Source organism: Culex pipiens, chromosome 2 (assembly GCF_016801865.2).
Source record: "Culex pipiens pallens isolate TS chromosome 2, TS_CPP_V2, whole genome shotgun sequence".
NCBI classification, from domain to species: Eukaryota; Metazoa; Arthropoda; class Insecta; order Diptera; family Culicidae; genus Culex; species Culex pipiens.
The window spans coordinates 66,973,907-66,995,172 of NC_068938.1; the positions used below are offsets into that span (position 1 = coordinate 66,973,907).

General features: G+C 36.7%; 1 protein-coding gene across 1 annotated transcript; it reads left to right on the forward strand.

Moving 5' to 3' along the window:
- The first annotated feature begins 457 nt into the window (after positions 1-457).
- LOC120414100 (Krueppel homolog 2) lies at positions 458-20,523 on the forward strand. Its single transcript, XM_039575123.2, has 5 exons — positions 458-613; positions 8,854-9,073; positions 18,966-19,215; positions 19,347-19,480; positions 19,538-20,523. The coding sequence occupies exons 2-5, from the start codon at positions 8,913-8,915 to the stop codon at positions 19,767-19,769; spliced, it is 777 nt and encodes a 258-aa protein (XP_039431057.1). The 5' UTR covers positions 458-613; positions 8,854-8,912; the 3' UTR covers positions 19,770-20,523.
- The last annotated feature ends 743 nt before the right edge of the window (positions 20,524-21,266 follow it).

Genomic DNA, 21,266 nt, shown 5'->3' on the forward strand with positions numbered 1-21,266 from the left:
TGAAATGAATTATTTAGAAGGTTTTGAACTGCTTTCCAACAATTGTAATCAACCGATCAATCGACCGATTTCGTCGGGTTTAGATATATATACTGATAAGACTAAAACAACTGTTCCATAGACCGATTTCGTCGGCCGATTTCGACGGCATATTTTGTACCCGACGCTTATGTAAAGTTTACACAGAAGTCTGTTGCCCGGTCGGCCGATTCGTTGGCCAACGAATCGGCCGAAACCACTCGACTAGACCCAATTTAGTTATGCGAAAAGTCGGATTTTTTTTTACGGGGAAGTAACTTAAAAACGTCAACTGCAGTTCTGCTGGTTGAGCGTGTACGAAAAAGAGAACTTCCATTTTGCTTTTTTCCCCTTATCACGATGCGATGTTTTTTTTTGACAGATAATCGTGAAACGTCACAAGCTCTTTTTTTTACCTGAGCGAGTTGGAAGTGGCAAAATTCCCTTCGACTTGACTCGCAAGCAACGACGAGAGTGTGTTGTAGTTTCACTTTAATTTATCCGACTAAAATCGTCTTGCTCCGTCATCGTCGTCGCGAGTGATTAAGCGCTTTAGTGCAGGTGTGTAGTGCTACTTAATCCGCCAATCTAGACGGTACGTAAAGGGTTCTCGACGCGCTTGAAAGTGGTTCCTTCGTGGCAGATTTTTTTTCCTCGTAAATCTCTTTCGGGAAAACCACACCTCGGGCACTGGTTTTGGGGGGGCTGTCGTAAGTCGTGTTATCGCTCATCCGTCACGGCCAGTGCCCTCTCTTCCGTGGGGAAAGTGCAGGCACACACACACACGGAGAAAAGTGGTCCATTTGCGCGAGGAGAAAATCTTTCCGAGTTTCCCGGGAGGGACAAAAATCGATTCTTGGACGTTGCGGGAATTGTGCCCTCTTGTGTGCAGTTAGTCGTCATTCATTTTTAATATCACCAGCAGCATCAATCAATTGGCCACCGACATTTAATTAACGCGTCCGGATGCCATTAAAAAAGCTAGCATTAATTATTTATTTCGTACGGTACAAATAATGCTGTTGTTGTTGGCTGATAATTGTAAGTGCATAGCTTAGGGAGCATCGATGAATGACGGTGAACTTTTACCAGCCTTTGGTTATTTGGGAGAAAATGATGAACAAAACGGTACTTGTGCGTCTTCTATAAATAGCGGAATCATTTTTCCTCACTTCTTCGCCACCAGATATCGTACGATTGATGATTACTTATTTGAAAATCGAGGAAGAAAAGCCTTGAAATTACGGCACATGGTTATATTACTGATAAGAGTTATCATTGTCACACACACATACACATGTGGAAAGTATCTCTGCTGGTTCATACCAAAATTTCATCACACTTTAATAAACATACAGATTGAGACAATTATTGCCACAAAAAAACTTTCAGTTTCGTCACCTGGCTTTCGGTCACTAATTGTTGTTTTATGACACAGAAAAGCGTTTTTGTCGTCGCAGGGTTTTAACCGTTAAGTTGTGTGACTTTAGATTGTTTGATGGCTTTTTTAACGATTTTTTTTTTTTTTTTAGTATTTAAATAAGATCATTCCCTAAACACGAATCGCCTCAAGGATTTTTTAATTAGCATTTTTCAATAAAACTTTGGCAATTTTAAATTTTTATTCCCAACTCCTAAATGTAAAATTTTATGCATTCTAAAAATAATTCATGTGGTAAAAGCGCCTTTCAAATATAAAGGTTACGTGGTTTATGTACGAAACCCAAGAACCAAAATTAACATGGGAATAGAAAGGGACTTTATGATAGATGTATAAATCCTTCGGAAAAATTAGTTGACATTTCTAATTGAATATTTTGATAATTTTAATCAAGGATTGACCAAAGTATGGCTCACGAGGTGATTTTGTTTGGCCCGCGGACCCTTTTTGAATGATCATTTAAATCAATGATGAAAAATTGTACATTGAAATATTGATCATGTCGATTGGCCCTTTCTGTAAAATCTGTAAAGGACACAAAACTTAAGTTAAAATTTTATGATTTCAATCAAATGTCATTTTCAATTTTCATTTTATTTGTAAAATTACTATTGTCTTCAGCAACAAAATACTCAAACACCCCTAGACTTTGACCAAGTCGTCTTATATAAAAACTGCTTACAAAAGTACTGATAAAATGATTTCAATATTAGGCATGAAAATTGAATTAATGCGTGTAATTATTATGTTTTGCAATTAGTTTTGTTTTGAATAAATTTGAAATAATTGCAGGCCAAGGATTGATACCTAAGAGCATGCAATGGCACTGACCTTGTTGCGTGCTCTTCGGTTGACGTCCACGTAAGGAACATCCTGGAAGGAGCGCAACTAACTACATCCGTAGTTCTGTTAGATCATCCGAATTATCTTGATCAGAACAGTATAGCTCTGGTTCCTTGCGAGTGTCCTATTTTCTTACCTCCACGTTGGCTTGGTTTTCATGATGACCTAACTGGTGGCCTGTGGAAACGGATCGTAAACCTTTGACCACCGCGGGTCAGAGTCGAGACGGCTAAAAGAAAGGGGCGCGACAATGTGGGAAAGGGAAGTAATTTGTGATTGTAGACGGTATTGTTTTGATTCGCAGTATGTTGAGTCAACTGCTGTGGATGTACCTGAAACATCGCACAACGGGGTTTCTCTTCTCTTCATTCTCAGCTACCATCTATCTCCTATTTTGATTGTGCTCTACTGATTCTCACTTCTTCATTGATTCTTCTATTTAATATCCATCATTTGATTTTGATTTTACTAACTTTTGATTCTCTTATCTCTCAAAGCTTTTCCACTCTTTTTTACCAATTGATACTGCTGTAACAAACTTTGTTTTTTTTTCCTTAAAATATACTTTGCCTTAATGTACTAGTAATATCAAGTTTATTTATCATTTGCCTAATCTTTTTTGATTTTATTGCGAATTTATTTATTTAAATAATTTAAATAATTCCCTGGGCCTTGTAAAGTCAAGGGGCATGATTTGATCCTAGTGCATTAGTTAAAATTTGGGTATACATTCTTTTTATAAGCACTATGGGCACCACTTCATGCTACGAGAACTCGCTTTGTCGCAGCCCCAGGGCTTAAGCGTTGACCGATAAGCTGTCTTCGTGAACTAGGTAGTTCTCCGATAGTGAAAATATCACAATTGCACAAGACACCGCTGCTTCTGTGACTTTTTCACTATCACAATGTGGGATTTAGGTGGGACTTCAGGATAGTACAATTGATTTGTTGCTTAGCATTAGCATTTAAAATAAATCTGTATCCTTTTCAAATCTATTTGATGTTAAAGTTAGTTGCAATTGTTAAGTTAGAGTAATGCTGTCAATAAACTTTGATTGATGTATGTCAAATTGTTCATAGAGTCTCGATCAATCAATAATGTAATGATATCGGACAAAATTCGTTGATCTGTTGAACTAACGGTTTTCGGATTATGGTTGTATCGACCATTGTTGCGAATCGAGGAACTACGGATCTTTTGACGTAAATGGTCATTTCTTTTTCAAATCGCGATTTCTATCCTATTTGTATATCAGTTCACAATTTTTATTGTTTTTTGATAGAAGTAGTATTACAACAGTTAAAGGAACGTTTAGTTTTGAACATTTAGTTTAGAGGATTTTAGATTAAAATTTATATTTTCAATCCAAAGTAGTTAGCAAATGAATATTTGGCCTTAAATGAATAATTGAATAAGTTGGACTTATGAATAACACACAACTGTACATTTATTCTAGAGTCAGATCCATACAGCGTCAGTGTTTATTTGGTCGAAGTGTACTAATTCATTGGCAGATCTGATTCTAGTTGTAATGTACGACAAGACTACTGACGGACGTGACAGGACGAGGGCCCAGTTTAGAGGTTTCAACATCAACGATGTGCGGCTGGACCACCCTCCCAAAAAAAAAAAAAAAAAAAAAAGAATTTATTTATTTAAATAATTCTTTATCTGTCCTATGAATTATCATTACTATAATCTAAGCTTGTTTTGTATCTCTATTTATTAACTATTGTCTAATTTTACATCTAATACATCTAGCTTCTCATTTTTATTCTTTAAAATACGCTCATCATTCTCTTACTATTGATTCTTGATTTTTATTAAATAAATTCTCTTTTACTGTCTATTGTTTTCAATCTTCACCCTTTTTTTTCAAACAAGTGAGGTTTGAGCCCTTACTCAATTTATGGAATGGTTAAAGGATTAACAAAAATATTACTATTGTACTTTTGGTAAACTTTTATAACATGCTTAGGACCAAAAATTGTAACAAAACACCGCGACAAAAGAAATAGCAACATATAAACACGACTCAACACTAGGAAAGGTTTCAGGAGAAAACAATACACAGTAAAATAACAACTAGTTTTTGCTTTAATGAAAATTGATAGGCACACTATAGATGGTTAGGCGCTTATACTTACATCAAACCCTACGTAATGTACCACCCCCGGCCGAGTTAAAATGCGTAACCGGAAAAGAAGGTGTGCATGTCTGGCACGAACACTCAAAGCGTGTTCTAGCGTGTTGCTCGTACTGACTCAGAGCAAGGGTGAGATGTAGGTGTAAGGGCAGTGCGTGTTCGTCGGGAACCTAGTGCATAAGATCGGTCAAGGCCCGTTCTTACACTGAAAATTGCGAATTGCGAATAAATTTGAAATAATTGATTTGTAACAATTTTGAACAAAACTGTGAAGCAAGCTCGTTTAAGCATCCATTTTTGTCCGTCATTCAAAAACTTTGAGCACCCCTGTTTTAAATGCACGGCTAACATTTGGAAAAGTTCTAGCATTTTAAATAAGGCTTGTTTGGTGACATTTCGGTTTTCGATTTTGGCAAAAAAAAATCATGTTACTGAAGGAGCTATTAGACTATGGCAAACAAACAAACAAACTTTTGTACAGTTTGGCAGTTTGCCTACTTTGCTTTTCTTCGCCTGCATTTATTTGTAGAAACCTCAGCTTGAATACATTTGGCTTTGTTTGCGAGTTTGTCAAACTGTCAAACAAAAAAAAAAGTGCGAGTTTGTTTGTATGTTTGCCATAGAGGAGAAAAGCAACTCGCGACAAAATTTTGAGGCTAGGAATTTTGACAGGTATGATTTTCATAAAGTATTCGCCTCCTTTTCTCTCCCACAGAAAACCTGGGAACGAGGTAGCTGTCAAACTAGGCCAAAATGTTAAAGTCACTCACAAAATGAACTTTGAGTGATTTGAGTTCATTTCTGACGTCACGATTTTCTCCTCTATAGAGGAGAAAAGCAACTCACGACAAAATTTTGAGGCTAGGAATTTTGACAGGTATGATTTTCATAAAGTATTCGCCTCCTTTTCTCTCCCACAAAAAAACTGGGGACAAGGTAGCTGTCAAACTAGGCAAAAATGTTAAAGTCACTCACAAAATGAACTTTGAGTGATTTGAGTTCATTTCTCTATAGAGGAGAAAATCGTGACGTCAGAAATGAACTCGAATCACTCAAAGTTCATTTTGTGAGTGACTTTAACATTTCTTGACTTTTTTTTGATAAGGTCCTATAAACAAATGTAAACATTGAGTGTATCCCTTTCACACCTTATGTCAAAGTCGATCGGAGTAAGCGGGATCAAGATTTTGGCCTACCTTGTTCCCAGGTTTTCTGTGGGAGAGAAAAGGAGGCGAATACTTTATGAAAATCATACCTGTCAAAATTCGTAGCCTCAAAATTTTGTCGCGAGTTGCTTTTCTCCTCTTATAGTTTAATAGCTCCTTGAGACTGCAAAAAACAACCAAACAGGGTGACCACTCGTGTCGGGAAATCAGGAAAGTTGGGAAAAATTCTGGAATTCATCAAAATCCGCAAAAAATTGGGAAAAAGTAGGTTTAAAAATTATGTTCTACTTTTTTAATTATTTGAATTATTTTGTATTACAGTTCATACTTGGTTATCCGAAAATGTTCACTTCGGATAATCGAAAAGAAAATCGTTGTCTTATTTTTTATTAGTATTGCACACTTTGCACCAAATTCTCCACCCTTGCAAATCATAACTGCACACCAAATATTTGCACACTTGAAATCCGCAGAATTCGAATTCGATGTCAAAAATATGAAAATAAAAAAACGGATTTTTTTTGGTTTATGATTTGATTAACCGAAATCCCATACAAACCTTCGGATAACTGAGGCTTCGTATTTTGGTTCCTTTCACTATTTTGATCTATTGATTTGGTTTTGTTGATTTGAATTTTGAATCAGGTTGGTTGGTTGATTTTGGTTTATCGGAAAAAACATGAAAAACTATTGATTTTTTCTCTTTTTTGCTTTTAAAAAATATTTAAATAATTCTAGATTTTTTTTTTAATTTAGGCCATTATTACAATTATGCTTAAAGATTTTGTCTCTTCAAAACTTTCTCATAAAATTAGAGGTAAAGTATGAATTTATATTAAACTGGATTTAACACTCCATTAAAAGATGGAATTTTGACGTCTTGGACTAAGTTGTTTGTAATGATCCCTGCTATTATTGTCTAAAACCACTATGCTACCCATATTTGCAGAAATGTCCCATATGCAAAAACAGCAAGCTAAAAAAAACGTACGGCAAGTTTATTCCACACATAAGGGAAAAAACTGGATTTTCCCTGATTTCTAGAACAAAGTGTTGGATGTTGTAGGCTTTTCTGAAAGAGCAGACGATTTTGAACCAAACTGCATCAATAACTCATGAAAATGCATGTGGGACATTTATGAGATTAGAAGCAGTATGAGTCTTTAAAAAAACCGTTACATCAAAATATGCGCCTTGGCTCAACTAAAAACTTTCCCGAAGACACCAAATCTTTAAAACGCATTCTAGAAAACTTATTTATTTTATACAGAAATTTACATTACACATATATATCCCTGGAGATGGAGCCACACGTTGCCGTCGTTTCAGGGCTATTTGCAAAGATGGTTTCCGAAGTTGATATATATCACACATTTATTTTATATTTATATACTTGTGTTGATAGAAATCACAACTTTATAATATGTAAAATTGCAAGATATTGAATTTTTTTATTTGAATCTCAATATTCTTGTTCGTAAAATCTGTTAGGAACAAGTTTAAATCTGTTTGATATTGGGGAGGAATGCTATCAGAATCTCTGGTTTTAATTGAAGTGGTGTACTAACCATTCTGAATTGTCAAAAAATCCATAGAGTCTCGATCAATCAATAATGAAATGATGTCGGACAAACTTCGTTAATCTGTTGAACTAACGGTTTTCGGATTATGGTTGTATCGACCATTGTTGCGAATCGAGGATCTACTGGAGTTTTGACGATCAAATAGAGCCTAACATTTCAAAGGGACACATGGGTTTTGTGAACAGGATTGTGTCTCTTTCACTCAAATGATAGTTTACATAAGGTATGATAGGGATACACTCTTGTTTGAAAAGCTTGTGTGCCCTAATGAAATGGAAGGCACAAATTGTTTGGCTTTGCAATTAAAATTTCGGGGATTTGAGATTCAAGTTACTTTCAGACAGTTTAGTTGAGGTTGATTCAAGTTAGTTAGTTTTCCCAGAAATAAAAAGGCCTCCAGTTTTATGTTCCCTTGACAAGTTAGTTTTCATCTTTAATTTTCATTAAATTTATTTGATTTCGTTTAAATTTGAAATACATCATAGGTTCCCTTTGTATAAATCTTAAATTAGTTTTTGATTGAATTATAATTTCAGGTTTCCTTTATTCAGTTTTAAAGTTAGTTTAACGTAATTGCTCAAGTTATCCAAGTTCTTACTACTCACACCTTTACTAATTTTCTTTCACCTTCCCCCTCCCGATCCCCTATATCTTCCGGTGGTGTTCATTTTGAATGCAATACTAGTTCGGCCACTACCCTTTTTTCCACAAGAAACCGGACTTGGACTGACTTGAGGCCGCGTCCCCCACCTTGCTCCGTAAAACGAAAACGAAAACGAAGAAATTTACATTACACATATATTTTTCCGAACACTGTGAAATGATATCATTAATATAAATTTTAATATGCTTTATGTTTCTGTTAAAATTTATACATGTCTTCTAACTTGTCATATCTCAATTTCCCTTGCTGCACGGTACGCGCGCACGGGGTTATAGAAGTAAAACTGGTTTTACCAGATGCAGTGTTTACTTTCTGAATACGACTGTGCTGCTGATTTACACGAAGATATGTAGGTACTTGAGTTGAGTTTTTCGTTGCTGTCGTTGCAAAAGGAACGCGACCTCACAGCTAAAATTTCAAGATACTGGTGGATATATTTGTAACAACTTTTGTTTCTTTTGCTGTAGAAATGGAAGTAAAAGTGGTGCTATTTGAATAAATTTTAGTAACATTCAACTAATGTTCAATCTAGTATTTTTTAAGATTACTTATTCCATTGTTTTAAGCGACTTAAATGATTTAAATATAGAACAATTTCAGACAACGCAATGATCATTTTTCATCTTTAATTACAAGCTTTCCGTTTGAACCATGTTTTCTCCGGCGTCAACAAGTTTGATGTTACCTCTGCCCCCACTGCATTTTCTCATTTAGTTGATAGTCAGTTTACAATACGTACACAGTGCAGCAGTTAGCTTACTACATTTTCCCACCGTCAACGACTACGATTTACCGACGAGTGTGTGTTTTAAGGTAATCAATTTTTCAACATCTCCCTCAACCTTGTGTGTGTAGCGGGTTGTCCATAGGGGCACAAACTGGAATCGATTTTTGTCCTCTCCCGTGAGTAATCAGAGAAGGGGTTGCACTACTACGCGGCTTAAAGGTGTGAGTGTTTATAATCGGCTTGATTTACCCCTTTAATTTGCAGGTAACAACACAATCCCATAGAGGTGCAGAGTTGGTAGAGTTCAGCCAATTGACAATAAAATGAGTGACCAGGAACCGTCACGGGACCAGCAGCAGCCGCAGGCACGTGGAGTTGAGGCGCTTAAGCAGCATGTTATGCTTAACAAAATTGACGCCGCGCTGTGGGCGTCCCGCGTGCTGACCGTCGTCTTCACCATCGGATATATCCTGCCAATCTTTGGGTGAGTCACGAGGCAACTATAAAACCATCGGCGTTGTAAGTGGTGACGTCACTTGACCGTGCGCCAGTGTCTGTGTGTGGCACGTTGAAGTTACATGATAAAAATGTGCGTTATAAGCACGAAACACGCGCGCTTAGCTCTCTTCACCTGTGAGCGAAAGAGAGAGAGTGTCTTACTCACACACTTGTTGAGGCGATACCTGTTGAGGCTGTTGTGCGGTTAAGCCACCGGCTAAGCGGGCTAAGGCTGAAGCGAACGACGACGATGATCGCCATAATCGCAGCGTATGAAAAAAAAAGTGTAATTGGTTTACGTAATAATACAAACATGAGGACGCCACCGCGCACAGATGGCCGCAGCCTAGTAGGCTAGTAAAATGACTTGAATAGTTTAAGCTACTATAACTTTTTCGTCGCGTTGCGTGCCGAAAAAGAAATGTTGATGTTCCGCACAAAGACTGTTGGGTCATTTGAAGCGCGCTGGACAGAACTTGCGAGCCGTTGTTTTTGTTGGTCAATGTATAACAGTAGTTGCATGCTAGCGTTTCATTTAGGTAGAGTCAATATTGGAATTGCTTATAGCGTGCTTACAAAGTTTTTTGAAGAAATGTTTTTAGTTATTACAACCTACGAGCTATTAATTTATTTTGCGCCAATTTTAAGGTATTAAATAAAAAACTGATCAATGCTCAGAAAATAACTAAAGCTTAAAAATTTTGTTTTTCTAACGAACAAAGCTTATCAAAGTATAATACAAAAATAATATTTTAATGATTTATGCTAACAGTCTGGACCCGATGCCTGATTTTTCTGTTGCATTCTTATTGGAACGCGAATCGCAGGCACCGGGTCCTGACTATTAATTTTTCCTTCGCCTAAAAAAAATGGCAAAAATATATACATTTTTTAAGTTAAAAAAATACTGCCGTTCTGCGTCTAATTGTCCCATGTTCAAAAAATTGTAATTGAGAAAAATCGATTGAAATTTTCACAGCTTTCTACTGTGCTTCTACTTTGGTGTCTACGTATTATTGTCCTAGCCTGCTTCACTCACTCTATATGTTCCTATTTGCCCCAGATAGCAATTCATCACCCTTATTTATACAGCAATTCCCCACGAAAACATCACGATTCGAAAAAAATAGTTGTCCGATCGCGCCATAAATGGCAGAAATAATAAGACCATCAGCACATCCGTGGAACTTGAGGTTCAAAAACGAGGATATGCACGGTGCTGCCTCTAGCGGTGGAGAGCTCCAACTTTTCGACAAGTTTTTATGGCAGTTTTGCATCGATGGGTCGTCCATAGTGCATGTAATTAGAATATTTTAAATTTCATAAAACTATAAAAACTGGAAAATTATTTTTAATTATGATAACAGCATTTATTTCCATCGAGAACATAATGTTGACTTAGCAGTACTTCAGCGTGCAATTAAACTTCAACAGCATTTTCAGCAAAGCTCTTTTTACAAAACTTGCCTCAATCCAAAACAATTTCTCCGGCCAGCCAAATAATTTCATAGCCGATTACGATGATTAATTTCAATGTGCACAATGCCTTGGACAATTTGTCACACACATACACATCCCTTGATGTTGTCGTTGTTCTGTAGATTCTAATAATTATTGTCAGTAGATGTAGCTAGTGAGCAATCCTTATTTTAATTTATTCTAGTCCCATTTGTTGATCACAATTTTATTCATATTCTATTTTCTTTTTCATCTGTGTCCAATCTCTTAAGAACGTTTTTAGTAGCGCAAAATAGCATTTGTTCGATTGTTTTTAATAATATTGCTCGAGATGTTTTTCTTAATATTATGGTACATGCATATGGCACATTCTCTAGCGACAAAAACGACCCGTTTTGGCTCAAGACCTAACAGCCTATCATTTTAATTATTTGTTCGTTGTTTTATTGGTTCAATCTTCAATCGCAGCTAAAATAAAAATTATAAATGTTTAAAATAACTAAAACATGCTTTATTAATTTGTATCCATTGCAACGTCACAGAGTGATCGATGTGGCAAATGAATAGCTCGATTTAAAATAAGTCTTCCATAGTCACTACTTGTAGAAAATTCAATTGTCAAACCGAATCTGTAATAATACTTATATTTGGAACAGGTTTTAATATCATACGAGACATATTTCGCAAAAAAGTGGAAAATTTCGTGACGTTGCAACGCCGGAATGTGTCATATGTATTTTTATCACTCACAACCAAATTTCAAATTTCTAGCAAGTTTTCTTATATTCCAAATTTTATCATTTTTCGATATTTTTTTTTAAATAATGATTAGAAGCAAAGATAAATCATAGTTGATAATTTTATTAAATCGTAAACAGGCACCGGCTACATGAAATATGCATTGACCCTTCGTCCAATCAAAACTGGTATACTGAAAAGTTGCCTCAAGTAAACAACATCGCAGCACTCCATGATTTGAATTTTCGTTTTGCCTCTCGTGCGACTCTCGTGTGGCCGTTTGTTTTTGCGATTCTTTTACCTTTCCTGCTCCAAAATGCCGGAAAAAACTGTGCATTTAAAACTGCATTTTCAGATATCATGGCTCATCATTTTATTCGATTGCAAACAGGTATTTGGGTAGTACCGGTAGTACATGGCTTGAATTCTTTGACATCGAACAAAAATATGGGAAGAGGAGGAGATTCGCAGCTCTTAAATCTGTTCCCCTCAATTTTCAAATCAACGACGTCATTAACCCATCGTCTGTCAGGGAATCACGAGGGAGAGCTTTAATTGTTGAGGAAGAGCATAAAAATTGAATAACTAGCAAAGAAATCGCGTCACCAAAGCAACATAAACTCCTTCATTTAATGAATGAATGCTTGAAGCTTCTGTCAACATACAAGTGCATTTATACATTAAGCCGCTTATACATATTTTGTTCTGTCAATTTGCAAGAGGAATAATAGATTCAAATTTTACAGTTGTTGATGCTGAGTAGGCTGGACAAGCGTGGACAAATTTCCACTATACCAGTGACAGAACTCAACAATCGACCCACTTTTTGAGCTATCAGGTTGTATGGAGTTCCACCTATGTGCCATCAGGCTTCCCCAAAATATGTTAATTTTCGTCGATACTCGCAAAAACCACATTTTTCTAAAAATCATAACTCTGCGCCATTTCAACTGAATTGAGCTTTCTTGGGCGCTGATTAATTGAGCTATAAGAGAAAATTAGTTTGGAGTTACAAAAATCTAGCCTTATGTTTGAAAAGGTTATATTGAAATTTTAAATGCAGTTTTGGAGGTCTCGGGACCAAAGAGCCAATGTCTGAAAATATTTATATCGGATTCCTCGGACAATTTTCCATTATATATCTCAAAATGGTGAAGCTTCATGAACAGGATTCCGAGATTTTTACTAAAGTTTAAATTTACGCTCTATCCCAAGTAACATTTTAGGCTTTATCAAAGCTGTCACAACCGCTATAAAACCCATCAGCCAAAACCAACATTAAAACCAGATAGTCGTAACAAACTCCCCAGAACCTTGATAAACCCCACTTAAAACCCAAAAGGACCTCCGCAAAAGGTTGTTACGGCCTATTTATAAAACCTACATAGGAGTTCAAGGCTTTACAACTGAATCCTAACAACAACCTCAAAGCCTTGATAAAACCTTTGTTAAAACCTAGTCAGGAGTTATGGAAAAATGACATTTCATACGTCTTCAAACGTCTTATGCCAAATAGGTTTTATTTTGGCAAAAATAAGTCTTCGTCTTGCCAAATGAAATTATGGAAATGGTTGTCAAAAATGGCGATGATAAATAATAGTTATTAGAGGTAATCCAAATAATTTGAAAGCTTATTTCTCGCAACTGATGGCTCAAATTCAGCTGCTGTTGAAATTTTATTGATAAATGTAGGGGAGATAGAGCCAAAAAATTCAACTCGCTTCATCAAAAATCAATATTTTGTAATCATAGTGTTTAATGTTAAAAAATATTTTATTGCAATTCCGTGAAAAAAAATTTCCAAATATTTTTAAACATCTATCGCTATATTAATCATACCAGAAATTCAGCATAAATGTGTGTTTTCATCAAATGCTAATCAAATTTTACAGTTTTCTATTTTTTCAACCAAGATGGCGGTCAATCAAATTCAATCAGAACACGCGTTTAGCGCCATATTTAAAAAAAAACGAAACTATTGGCACTACGCCCCCCGGGGCATGGCCTTCCTCTAACGTGGGATTTCTGCTCCAGCGCCTCTGACGAGACAGGAGAAACCGGGACCGACGTTTTACTTCACCATCCGATAGAAGCTCAGTGGATAAGGCGGGAATCGAACCCGCGTCTCATAGCATCATCGGGATCGGCAGCCGAAGCCGCTACCCCTGCCGCTTAATTTATGCACTGCTAATTGGCCGCGTTAAATGCTTTTTCAGGAGCTTATGGTTTTAAATTTAAGTAAGCTTTTTACATGCCTAATGGCACTTGACAGCTAAAACACCCTGGGTTTTAAAAAGCATTCGATAAAACCGTTTGGCATGACATTACCATTGGGTTTTTAAGACTCTCTTAAAACTTTCATAAAACCTTATTAAAAGCCATTTAGCTTTTATTGTCACAAGGTTTTATGTCCGAGGCATAAAACCTTGTTAGAACCTGAGTAATTCTCGCTGAAAGTGGACCACTATTTACACAAGGTGCTCAAAAATCAAAAGCAATGTACTTTTCCAATAGCCCCCACCAAGTTATGAATGAAACCATGTTTGGTTGGTTAAATTTGCCCTCACCTCGGCGCCACAAAGCTAAAACATTTTTTTAAATTGATAATTTTTTGACTTAGGCGCGTCTACAAAATTGCTAATAACTTTGCAAAACTTCAACGAACCCTTAATGTTTAGGGGTGTTTTGGAAAGGAAATGAGCAGAGCTTTCGAATGCACTTGTCAGAAAAATACCGTTCCATACATTTTTTAGCCGCAAAACACCAATGTATTTTTAAAAATCATTTTTGAAGGCCGGCGCCCCGCTTTATCGAAAAACTGACAAATCCATTCGAAAGCTGAGACGATTTCACATAAAGGACCAATAAATCTAAGGTGTATGTTCCTCCTATCTTTTTTAATCTAATTTTGATTCTGCGAGCGCAGCGCTCGGTTCGCATTTCGGGCACCCAAAATGTTGCAATTTGCTTGCCTCATTTTAAAGTTTTGTCAAAAAATATAGGTGCTCACTTTTTAAATGATAGTTTATTGTCCAAGGATCAAAATGCACTTACGATAATTGACCAATATTTATGTTTTTGAGTTCTTTCAGGCAATTTAATGTCGAAAAAATGTTTTGTTTTGTTAAATGCTCACCTACAATTGGGTGGAATTTTTTTTCAGTAAAACTAATGAATGTAGTATGTGGGAAATTTCACCATGAACATTTTTCTCTCAAAGAAAACGTTATTTCGATACTCCAGTGCCATGATATTTTAGTTTTAGTGAGGAAAAAAGTGCAAATTTGACAAATTTCTCAGAATTAAAAAGCACGGCCTATTATTTACATGCGGCATATGTTTTGGAGGCCAGAGTATGGTTTCTTATAGTTATTTTGGTCACTGAATTCGGATCTGGAATCAAATTTCAGATAAACAGTGAACAGTGATATATTAATCACGCTCAAATATTATTTGCGTGTATTCCCGATAGCCACTTTGGGATCGGCAGCCGAAGCCGCTAACCACCGCGCCACGAGGCCTCTCAAAACAATCAGAAGTTGAAAAAAACATTCTCCATAAAAAAAATCCGTGAGTAAAATATCAATTAAAGATGAGCGAAAGATGAAATATGACCGAATTCACTAGCGATTAAAATCACAGCATATTACCGCAAATAATTTTTGGATGTGGCTCCAAATTTAACTGTTTATCTGAAATTTGATTCCAGATCCGAATTCAGTGACCAAAATAACTATAAGAAACCATACTCTGGCCTCCAAAACATATGCCGCATGTAAATAATAGGCCGTGCTTTTTAATTCTGAGAAATTTGTCAAATTTGCACTTTTTTCCTCACTAAAACTAAAATATCATGGCACTGGAGTATCGAAATAACGTTTTCTTTGAGAGAAAAATGTTCATGGTGAAATTTCCCACATACTACATTCATTAGTTTTACTGAAAAAAAATTCCACCCAATTGTAGGTGAGCATTTAACAAAACAAAACATTTTTTCGACATTAAATTGCCTGAAAGAACTCAAAAACATAAATATTGGTCAATTATCGTAAGTGCATTTTGATCCTTGGACAATAAACTATCATTTAAAAAGTGAGCACCTATATTTTTTGACAAAACCTTAAAATGAGGCAAGCAAATTGCAACATTTTGGGTGCCCGAAATGCGAACCGAGCGCTGCGCTCGCAGAATCAAAATAAGATTAAAAAAGATAGGAGGAACATACACCTTAGATTTATTGGTCCTTTATGTGAAATCGTCTCAGCTTTCGAATGAATTTGTCAGTTTTTCGATAAAGCGGGGCGCCGGCCTTCAAAAATGACTTTTAAAAATACATTGGTGTTTTGCGGCTAAAAAATGTATGGAACGGTATTTTTCTGACAAGTGCATTCGAAAGCTCTGCTCATTTCCTTTCCAAAACACCCCTAAACATTAAGGGTTCGTTGAAGTTTTGCAAAGTTATTAGCAATTTTGTAGACGCGCCTAAGTCAAAAAATTATCAATTTAAAAAAATGTTTTAGCTTTGTGGCGCCGAGGTGAGGGCAAATTTAACCAACCAAACATGGTTTCATTCATAACTTGGTGGGGGCTATTGGAAAAGTACATTGCTTTTGATTTTTGAGCACCTTGTGTAAATAGTGGTCCACTTTCAGCGAGAATTACTCACCTACTAATTAGCTCTTGCTTATTGGTTGCGGTGAATGCCTAAATAAAACTATAAAGCAATCAAGATGCTGCCATAAAAACTCAATAAAACTAGGTGGTGGCTAGTTGGTTTAAAAATGTGACTTGGGATGTTTTAAGCGGCTTAAACACTTCTTTTGCACTAGAAGCAAAATTTTGCATGCTTTTTCACTATATTATTGATTTTTTTAAATACTAAAATTTTCACAAAATGCCATATTTTTTCGAAAGTACTACATTTTTTTAAATTTGCAATATGGGTATCGAATGAAGCGCAATGTTGGTGAAAAAGCATACAAAATTTCGCTTCGTTTGATACCCATATTGCAAATTATTAAAAATTTAAGTAAAAAAAGGTATTTTGTGAACAATTTTGAGTATTTGTAAAATATAAAAATTAATATATCAAACCATAGTCTAACATTTGAATGAAAAAAGTGTTTTAAAATGCATTTTACACTAGTTCAATGGAGCATTTCCATTCGAGCAGTTTTTGCTTTTTTCTACAATGTATTTCTTATGGAGCGAACTGTCACAAACTAGTCGACTGCTGGTGCTCCATTGTTTTGCAATCATTAGTTTTCAAAAAATGTTAGATTAAAGGAAAACTAAAGCTTTAGGAAAAAAAATTTTTTTGCGGTGAACTGTAGGTACATCGAAAATTTTCAAAAATTCAAAACGATTTCGAATAAACCCAAACATGTTCAAATTGATTCAATTCAATTCAATTAGTTTTTATTAGTAAACAAGCCTTACCCGACAAACTTCGTCTTGTCTCCTTTTTTGTTTTTTGACGTTTTGAGCTTTTTGCATATTCAGCCTCCTGTGATCAAAATTTGACTTGACGTAACTTTCTCCATACAATTTGCCGATGCTCCGGAATCGGTTCCAGAGTGGCCAAAGTGTCAATTAGTTAGCGTAAGAACCTTCCTTGGACTTATACGAACCCAACGCAGAGCACCTCGATCCGATGTTCCGTGTTCAACTGATTCGCGTTCGAACAAAACCGTTGAATTTTTTTTATATCTATAGATAATCAATTCACAAGTTCGTAATTCTTATAACCTAATAGAGTTTTGGAGTACCTTTCAACTATGATTTGTACTATAGTTCATTTTGATGTAATTGGATATTCTAACAATGGATTTGAGAAAGAGAATTCAAAATGATTCTAAGCGCAGGGAAATGCATTTTAAATTGATTTCAGTTCATTGCACTTGAATTTCCATTGAAATTTTGAAGTTTAAAAAAAGTTTTTTTGCCCCCAGATTTTTCGGGCGACGGGATTTCCTACTGATTTCTAGAGTACTGGATGTTGCAGGCCTTTCGATATAATGAAAATGCCTATGGGACATTTGTGCGATCAGGGGCAGTTAACACGTAGCCTTATGTATGGTACAAATTTGCCTTGCGTTTTTCTCAGCTTGCTGTTTTTGCATCTGGGAAATTTATGCGAATATGGGTAGTTACTTGGGTACACTCAAACCCCGATGGTTTGACACCAACTGTTGTCAAACGAACGGGGTCACGTTTTAGTTTGACACCCCTTTTACACGGAGTTCACACACACTACCAAACGATTGTTTTGATAGTGTGCGTGAGCGCCGTGTAAAAAGTGACAGTTCGTCACTTTTTAGTTTGACTTTGACCAACCAACGGGGTACAAACTAAAAAAGTGTCAAACGAAAAAGTGACCAACCACCGGGGGTTGAGTGTAGTTAACATTTTTCAAAGTTTATGTCTAACCTTTTTTAAATTTTTGCAATTTTGCGTTCAATGTTAACTGCAATGGATGGCAAAAAGTCAAATGTCTAATACAGTATGTAGCAGTCATTCCTGTCATGACATAAAAACACTTTACATAGAAAAAAAAAAACGATAGGTCAGAATGCATTGACACAACCGTAGGATGCCTTCCGAGCTGCGATGCTATTAAAAGGGCTTCTTCATTGTCCAAAAGGGTGACAAGAAAAATGGAATATTTAAGAAAAACTTAGGTGAGACTATTTTTTTCGATGCTTTAGATTTCTTTTTGCCTCCCTCACTATATAGGCTATAAAATCATTCGAAAAATGACCTTTTTAATTCGACCTCCAAACGCACACCTTCACGTATACATATCGACTCGGAATCAAATTATAAGCAAATGTCTGTGCGTGTGTATGTCTGTAAGTCTGTGCACCGAAAAATATGCACTCGATTATCTCCAGACTGGTTGAACCGACTTTGACCGTTTTGGGCTCATTCGATCCGTTTTGGGGTCCCAAAAGACCCTGGTAAATATTATGTAAAGTACTTCAAAAGTTATACTAAAAAAATGAGTTTGGCCAAAGTCCGGGAGATTGTAAAAATGGTGGTTTTTTGTAAACCCGTCTTGTTATACATTTTTAGAAAGGTATTTGAATGAATGACTTAAAATGGCTATTTTTCACGCTCCATACTGCTGTTCTACGCATAATTGTCCCATGTCATTTTTGGACGATTTTGACTTTATAGCATTTTTGAGTTTAGTTTGACGTATACTATTAGAAAAAAAACACATAAAATATAGTACTTTGTTCGGAAACTCATCAAAAACAACACCAAGCCTGTTTGTCCCATCGTGACACTTCTACGCATAATTGTCCCACCAAGTATTTTCTTACACGGAATCATTAGTTTTACTAAACAATATGTCTTGTTTACCTGTTGTATAGCAAGAGAATCACAAATAAGGGTGATAAACTGCTAACTGGGACGCTTATGCACATAGGGTGAATAGGGACCCACGGGACAATTATGCGTAGAAACATAGAAATCGGTCGAAAAATATCAATAGCGTTTTTCTCAGTTGCACTTTTTTGACCATGGGACAATTATGCGTAGAACAGCAGCATACATAAACAGGTTTTTTTGTATGTCAATTTTCCACATAGGGGAAGGGTAATGTTGATGATTCGATCTATTCATACAGGAAAATAAATTAATAATTTGATATTTCGATTACATTTCCTTTCCAGCAACCCCACCAATGCGTACTACAAAGTATTAATGGCCAACGCGGCCACCAGTGCGCTCCGGCTGCACCAGCGCATGCCTCCGTTCCAGCTTTCGCGCGACTACCTGCAGAAGCTGCTGCTGGAGGACTCGTGCCACTACCTGCTGTACTCGTTGATTTTCCTGTACGCCTACCCGGTGCTGCTGATCATCTTCCCGGTGACGCTGTTTGCGATCCTGCACTCGGCCAGCTACTCGCTGACGCTGCTCGATGTAAGTGTTGGAGGATTTATTGTGATTTATCTTGTGATCGCGTGCGCGGTTGATTTCGCGCGAAACAATACGTTGCTTAATGCAAATTGTGCTCTGAGAGTAGATTTATTTAAATGATTTTTTCGTTTCAGACCCTCGGCCAGAACTCGTGGTGGGGCGCCCGGTTGTTGATTTCGTTGGTTGAGTTCCAAACCCGAAATATTCTGCGATTGGCGGCGTTCGCCGAAATCTTCATTATGCCGTTGGCGATCGTGCTGGTATTTTTGTAAGTAATCTCTTGAACAGGAATTGAACCAAAGAGTACATGACCACCTTCTTTCAGGGGCCGTGCCGGACTCATGACGCCGCTGGTGTACTACCAGTTCCTGGTGCTGCGTTACTCGTCCCGCCGCAACCCGTACACCCGGAACGTGTTCTACGAGCTGCGTCTGGTTACGGAGAACTTTGCCAACGGTGCCCGCACTCCGCCAGTCATCCGTAAGGTTCTGCAGTCGAGCATCAGCCTCGTCAGTCGGTTAGCTCCGCCGATGCAACAGCAGCAGCAGCAGCAGTAACATTAACAACGGCGAACAAAGGGTCTCTCGTCGTCGAGCATTGTTAATTGACGAAGTAATCAAAAGTTTTGAGAGAGAGAGCGAGGGAGGAGCATTGCACATTTTCACCCAAGACAACCGCCTTCACCACGATCACCACCAACTCATGAAAGACAAACCTTCACCAACAAACCGGAACATTCTTCTGTGGGGCGGCAGTATCCAACGAGGTTTTAAGCAAGACCGAGGACCAAACATCGCTTCATTCACGCACCAGATCATTGTGTATTTTCGAGCAAAACCGCTAGCAGCTGTTACATAGGTTACGGGGTAAGTTCGGTTAACAATATTAGAGTTTCTAATAGATGGAACGAAAAAAAAAGTCAGCAATGTTTAGCAAGTGTGACCAGAGAACAGTTAGCTTCTATTTATCAGTTTTTATTTTTAAATGTTTCCCTTTACGTTATTCTTGAAAGCGTTAAAATCATGCATGCAACACTATAACACTAACGTCGTTTCCGGTGTAGAAAGCGCGCTTCTCGCTTGGAAATTCTGAAAGCCAAACTAAAACCAGCCAACAATCAAATCGTTCTCCTATCACTTTCTAGCATTTCCTGTAATAAAAAAACAAGCAAAATGGTGTCCCTTTTTTGTTTCCCACTTTAGAAATTGTGTTTATGAAATATTGAAGGTGTTTAAATAATTGTGTAATAGAAAAAGACGACGAAAAACAAAAGGTGGATTTATGGGCAATAAATGTTTCTAATTAAGTTTACAGAGTGACATTTTTTCCAATAACAAATGGTGCAATGTATGATTTAAATCCGAAAGTTTTCCTTGCTACTACAGTCCAAATTATCCGAGGCCTTCATTATCCAAAGTTCGATCCAAAAGCTCTTCGGATAATCGAATCTTATTTTCAGATGCTATGTTATTCCTAACATCAAATTGTAGCCCTCAATTTGCTCTCCATCCGCATTGACTATTTCTTATTCCTGATTTTCTGTTTTGCTATTGCTCTTATTTCATGTTTCTTTTATGTCTTTTTGAGGGGAATTTTCAACCATCCGCATTGACATACTATCATTTCATGTTTCTTCTTAGCTTTATTCAAATCTTCAGTTTTTTTTTTCACGATTGCTACCAGTCTTTGTGAGGGGAAGACTGAGTGCGATTTACTTTCCATCCGCGTTGACCTCTTCTAATCTATGATTTTCGTTTTAATTAGTAGAGGAAATGTACCCATTTTAAGCCTAGTAAGCGGTCGTGTTTGAGTGATGCTGGATAATCTGAAGTGTTCCACGAAATTTACTAAAACCAAGTACACCAACCGGTAGAGCAACTTTCTATGAACATTACTGTTTAATTCGACTTTACTAAAAGTTATTCTATTCCTTTTACAAGCATTTATAAAAATATTTGTAGTGTATTCTAATCTGACGAAAATGCACTGGGTCTTGCCCATTTTTCTGTTTTCGGCTGAGTTTTTTTTTTGCTACCAGCGCTCTTTTGGGTCTG